The sequence below is a fragment of the Lytechinus variegatus genome, chromosome 19, assembly GCF_018143015.1.
Source record: "Lytechinus variegatus isolate NC3 chromosome 19, Lvar_3.0, whole genome shotgun sequence".
Taxonomy (NCBI): domain Eukaryota; kingdom Metazoa; phylum Echinodermata; class Echinoidea; order Temnopleuroida; family Toxopneustidae; genus Lytechinus; species Lytechinus variegatus.
Window position 1 is genome coordinate 4,022,212 of NC_054758.1, and position 6,468 is coordinate 4,028,679.

Sequence of the window (6,468 nt, forward strand, 5' to 3'; positions counted from 1 at the left end):
CCGATTTGGTCTACCATCAGTTCGTCCACGTCCACATGGTCTAACTGCCATTTCGTCTAATAACCAAGTATGTCCAATTGCCATTTATTCCACGTGCCATTTGGTCTAATTGAAGTAAGTGTTAATTGGGCGAAATTAAGGAAAATAAAATTGATATTAGACCAACTAGTTATGAGACGAAATGGTCAAAGACGAACTGGTGATAAGACGAAGTGATGACTGGACCAAATGGTTATTGGACCATGGTTGTCAGGCGAAAAGTTAATGGACAGACTTGCATTATACTAAATGAATGTAGACCCTGTTGTGAGTGGACGAATTAGCAGCAGGCGAGTTGGTTTCAACCCGGCCGCATACCGCCCAGGCAAGCAAAACAAATTCACGACGAAATTGGCGACGAAATTCACGACGTCGTGAATTTCGTCGTGAATTATTCGCGACGAAATTGGCGACGAAATTCACGATGTCGCGAATTTCGTCGTGAATTTCAAATTCACGGGCGACGAAATTGGCGACGAAATTCACGATGTCGTGAATTTCGTCGCCAATTTCGTCGTGAATATTCGTGATTTGGTCTATATGCGATGTCCCTTCAGGGCCACCATGTTAAGCGCATACAATTCAATTTGTTCAAGGAGTCAATGTACCCTTTGCAGTATGATTTATGTCTTTTAAAGGCACCATAACTTTTGTTTCGCATAACAAAAGGATTTGGGATTTGAATAAGTCACAGGCTCTCCTATTCATAATGCAAATCTCCTTGACAACGATTTTTTCTTACTTATGAAAGAATATTCGATGCTGAAAGATAGCATATTTTAATGAAAATACAAAATAAATCCAGTGAATAATTGCTTTGTAGATGGATTTTGAAAGCATATTTCCAAAATAATGGCAAAGGAAATGAAAAGGTTATGAGGAAGTCTGCTGATTAGCAAGATGTCTGACCGTCAATATTTAATCATTTTCTGCAACTTGACGCAAGCATTTTTGAACCCTGACAAAAATGTTCCGTGTTCGCTCGAGCACGAAAAAAACTTATTTTTTTAGTGTTTTTTGAAAGACTCCAGAGCCTCTATTGACAATCAAAATATAAACATCATAATTTGAAATAAAATTTTGTTAAACTTTTAAAAACTATATCCCGTTTATTCTGATACGCACTGTATATACTTTTAAATTATTTTACTCACAGTGATAATTGTATTACCTAAATTGAGATTCGGAAAAATCTTCATTTGGGGTTCACATTCATAAAAGATGATGTCACTGACAGCATGGCAAACATACAGCCAAAATAATAAGTGAAAAGAAAATTGTCAAAAATTATATAATAGCTCTTTCAGATACACTTGTTTTTTTTTTAATTTAGCATCTGTTGGCGTTCATTATATTTTTCATTTCTTTCATTTTCATCTTGTTTTGGTACGTTTTAAGGCCTTATGAAGGCCAGCACGGCTGAGCATTCGCAAGAAAAAGAATCTAAACACCGAGACACTTTCTCTCTACAAGAATTGTATTCTTTTTTTCTCTCTCCCCCTTCATCTTCTCTCTCTCTCTCCTTCAACCCCTCCCCCCTCTCTTTCTCCCTCTCCATCTCCGATATGTAAACGACTGTCTGTGCTATTGTCCATCTCGTTTGAAGTTTTGCCAGGAAAGAGTCTCGACAACAATTGTATTCTTTTTTTTCTCTCTCTCTCACTCTCCTTCCACCCCCCCCTCTCTCTCACTCTCTCTCTCCCTCTCCGACGATGTACTATTCCATGCACATGACTGTCTGTGCTATTGTCCATCTCGTTTGAAGTTTTGCCAGGAAAGAGTTCGGAAAAACAAAGGGCCCCGCGCTACCTCATTGTCCCGAAAGTAGAGCTGGCACATGACAGTGAGGCAGCTATTATATATGTGTCATGAATGTGCATTGTAAGGAGAACAAGTGTTCATCTTTTTAGATATAGTTCATCAGATAATGCTGCTATACATCCTAAATGCACAATGAGAGTCTGGGTATCTGATATACAAATTAAAAGATACATTCTCCTCGACAATACTTCAATGGTTGTATTTTTAAGCATACTATTACGCAATTGACCGACTTGGCCTTGATGCGAATTGTGTGATGCACAAAATTGGCAATGCTCTTTCTGAATTCAAATGATAAAGAATGATGGAGACAATGATGCGATTGCTATTCATTGAAAAATACACTTTGTATATGTTTATCATCTTAAGAAAAGTATTGTGCCCAAAAGAAGTTAACAATGACAAGATTCTGGTCAGTCTGCGAGTATAAATACAGGAACATTTCGAGAGATTTTCATTCGATTCCTGAGATCCACAAAGACAAGATTTGTGTTTTTCTTAAGAACTTCATCAACGAAAAATCTTCAACAAGATGGCCATTATGGTAAGTGATAAATCCACTCCTTTTCTTTTCATTATAAAAAATAGCATACGTTATATCAAACAATTAGCAGTACTCACTCACATGCATTTCTTTTGTGAAGATCCACGCACCTTATCTTGCAAAAAGTTACAAATTGCAATTAATAATCGAGTCAGCGCGTTTAAATCTTGCAACACAAACTAGTTTACTGGGAGAGATCGATCTATACTTTAATCTACATTATTTGGAACAAAAAGAATTCATTTTATGCAATGTAATTAATACGTAATACTTGACTGTGTAGGTACATTATCAGCAATATTCTACATTTCCCTCTTTTTTTTGGGGGGGGGGGTGTATAGCCAGTTCGTAGTTCCATTCTGTGCATGATCAGAAGGTTATTTGTACTTAAGTGACGGGAAGGTTTGAGATTTGACAGTCGTTCGTAAAATCAACTTTTTAAGGAGAACTTTACAACTTTTAGAAAGTCTTAACTTAACAGTCCTCAGGAGCGGAATGTTTGGTCATGATAAAACGATTAGAGCTCATGTCATTGCGTAAAATTCACCTTCCATTTACCTCATTTTAAATTATATCTCATTTCATTCACAGACTCATCTCACGCTTTTCATCACCCTATCTGTAATGGCAATTACCGGCGTGCACTCACAGAGTAAGTCATTTATCATTATTCGAGTGGCGTATCATTGGAAGTTGGTTTAAGGGAGGGGCGGCGGCGGGGGGGGGGGGGTTAAATTATTCTTCCTACGACATTTCCTTCCGGGGTCAGAATATGTAGTTTTTTCAGTTAAAATACAGTGGTTTACAATTATTTACATTTCATATTTCAAAGACTGATAATTACAAAGAATCTATATGAAAAGACAGAATTGAAGGCCATCGTAAAAAGTTTACAATTTTAAATAAAAAGTGAGTGAAAACGCCCAGACACATGAATGGAGCATGAAATTAATAATATATATATATCATAAATCTCCCCCCCCCTCTCTCCAGTGATGGGTGCCAAGTCCGAAATCTTCGAGGTTATGAAGCAATCGTGCGGACTCTACCAGAAGGAACTCAGGGAGGAAGGGCCGACATGCAACGTCGAATTCATGAACGAATTCGTGGACGAGCTGGACAACATCGAGTACGTACCGGTCAACCGTCTCGATGCCGACCAGGTCGAGGACCTCGCCGAGGCTTACGTCAACCAGGCAGAAGGACGGGCGAAGGGCCGTCATCTTTGTTTTGAGATGACCGGAGAGAAAATCACCAGCGGATGTCAGCTAATGGAGGGCGTCTGCACCTATTATAGGAACGTCATCCACTGCCTACAAAATGGAGGTAACTTTTTTTTTCTTCAATTCAATAGTTGTTTGAATATTTGTTTGTTTATTGATTTCGTTTCACACTGAATGCAGTCCTACAAAGCAATGATTACATGGTACATTACATGATGTAAAAAAAAACAGCAGTTGTGAGAATAAGAAATATACGTGATATGCATTAACTCTTGTCGTGTTTTTTGGTGGGGGGGAGGGGAGGGTGAAAATATATGAAGTATGAAACGCAGAAGACTGTCATCGTGAGGGGTTGCAATATTCATGTTTAATCGCTGAGAATTAAAGGTGTGTTGGATGAATAGACAAAAATAGACAAAAAATGATAATTCACAAGAAACGATTTCAGGAAAAAAAATGAAATGTGTTGTTGGGTAATCTTGATTATATTTCATTCCAGGTCAACCCGCTGTCCCCACGGCCGCCCCCACCAATCCACCTGTCTTTACCACGACACCCCCTCCCTTCACTGCATAGTCATATGTCCAGTGACCTGGTGCTACGCTAGGAAAACCCAAATCTTCTAAGTTCAGTCTATCATCCTCGCCCTAATTATCTCAGTCTTTAGTAACATTATTTTGGTATGCAACGTCATTATCATCGGCGCCTTCGTCATCATCATCGACATCCATGTCATGGACATCATGTCGTGGTTATGTAATTCATCGTTATCATTTACAATCACTGGCATCGTCAAAATCGTCATCGTTGCTGACAGAGGTATAGCGCCATCATCATCAGCAGCATCATCATCGACATCCTCCTCATACATGGACAGCAATATCGTTGTCGTCATGGCCGTCATTCACCGCTATCACTTACAATCATTGACACATATAAAAAATCGTCTTCATCGTCGACAGTGGTAATGGAAATCATTGGCGTTATCATCACCATCGTCGGTGTCGTCATCATCATCATCATCGAAATCAGTGTCATGGGCAGTATCATCATCGTCGTCGTCATGAAATTCACCGTTATTGCTTACAATCATTTGCATCTTCAAAATCGTCCTCATCGTCGACAGTGGTGTGGACATCGTCATTGTAGTTATAATCATCATCGTTGTCATCATTGTTTATCACGTAAAGCATCATCGCCATCATCATGTGGAGCATTATTATCACTCAAAATCGTCGACATCATCATCATCTCAACCGTCGTGAATTGTGAGGGCATTATCATCAATATCATTGGTGTCACTATCAGCAAAGTTATCGTCTTGAAACCCATCATCATCATTTTCTTTATCAACATCGCTGTTATCAGCGAAATCGTCACATATCTTCGTCTAGAGATAAATGATTATCTTAATCAACCAGCACCATCGTCATTGTTACTCGTTATATTTCCGAACATGGTTTTGGGGTAGGTATATTGAATGTAATTTAAGTTCAGTTTAATGCTTTCTTTCTTATTTTAAAAACATTTGTACGACTATTTAAGAAATTTACAATAATGCATTCCATTTTTGTTTGAATACATTCTAGTGATTTTGTGTGAAAATCATCGGTGTCAAATTGCGTAAGTAAGTTAATACTTTAAACGTATCGTTAGAATCCGGCAGAATTATATGCGATATTACTATGGTCTTCGTACTTAACTATAGTGAGTTTACATTTGGTGATACGAATTTGTTTACAGACGGAACAAAAAAGTCCTTCAATAAATTTATTTCTTGGAACTTTCTTCCAATGAAGTAGGGACAATTTTTTTTTCGAAGTTTAACCTCCAAAACATGTTAATCAACAAATTAAAGAAAATGAAAATCATTATGCCAAATTCGTCACACACCAGTAGCTACCTACCTTTGGGTGGCCATGCCGCTTCAAAAAAATATATGTAAAATGGAAATAAAAGAGTAGCAGAAATATAGATTCTTCTGAATATGACATATGATTACAGTTTATGAGGTAAGAACATATTTGGTTTCACACCCTTTAGTCTTTTGGTTCCAGCTCCTTATTGCTATTTTTACCAGTGAATGACTGATAAAATGAAAAACAGCTGTATTTTACAAGGTAACGTTTATTATACAATAATTACAGTTTATTTCTTACGTTGTTTATTCTGTTCGAAATCCTATTTTGCTAACCATACCTGTTTCTTTGCGCTTGGGTATACGAATCATAGATTACGTTTTGAAGTTTTAAATGAATACTTATGTATGTGTCATACTTCCACGCAGATACTATCATAGACCAGTCGCCTATTTTAAGATGAAATAGCATTTGAATATTTTCCATTTTTTGCCTTGATTATTAATGATGGAAAATGATAAGGTTTGCTGTTATATATTACTTATTTTCAATAAATGCTAAGATATCCGATGAATAATTCATAGATTTCTTTTTAATGTTCTAGTTCTGAGAAAAAAAAACTATTCGAAGTTGAATGTGAACAGAGAAATCATTACGAGAGAGGGAAAGAGAAGAAGAAAGACAGTGGCAAAGAAAGAGGGAGAGCCAATGATAAGAGAGGGAGAGAGAGAGGGGGGGGGGAGGAGAGAGAGGAGGAGAGTATGTGTGTGTGTGTGTCGGGAAAGACAGAATGAGGAGAGAGAGAGAGTGAGGGGAGATATATTAATAAAGATAGAAAAGGAAAAGTAAAGGAAAGATAGACAGAAAAGATGAGAATAAGAAAAGGAGACGAAGTGTAAATTTTTTTGACGGAAGGTATCTATAGTGGGATAGACAGAAGAACAAAAATTGAATAAATTATTGAGAATGCGTGTGTGTTTGT

At 37.4% G+C, this 6,468-nt stretch overlaps 1 protein-coding gene across 1 annotated transcript; it reads left to right on the forward strand.

Annotated features, from left to right (window-relative positions):
• Positions 1-2,143: 2,143 nt before the first annotated feature.
• LOC121405939 lies at positions 2,144-6,050 on the forward strand. The gene is made up of 4 exons (XM_041596930.1): positions 2,144-2,404; positions 2,996-3,056; positions 3,398-3,730; positions 4,127-6,050. The coding sequence occupies exons 1-4, from the start codon at positions 2,393-2,395 to the stop codon at positions 4,201-4,203; spliced, it is 483 nt and encodes a 160-aa protein (XP_041452864.1). The 5' UTR covers positions 2,144-2,392; the 3' UTR covers positions 4,204-6,050.
• Positions 6,051-6,468: the final 418 nt, after the last annotated feature.

Excerpts from the sequence above, each read along its gene's own strand:
- LOC121405939 (XM_041596930.1), top strand. Across the intron at positions 3,057-3,397 it reads TACCGGCGTGCACTCACAGA|TGATGGGTGCCAAGTCCGAA; the intron begins GTAAGTCATTTA and ends CCCTCTCTCCAG. Across the intron at positions 3,731-4,126 it reads CCACTGCCTACAAAATGGAG|GTCAACCCGCTGTCCCCACG; the intron begins GTAACTTTTTTT and ends ATTTCATTCCAG.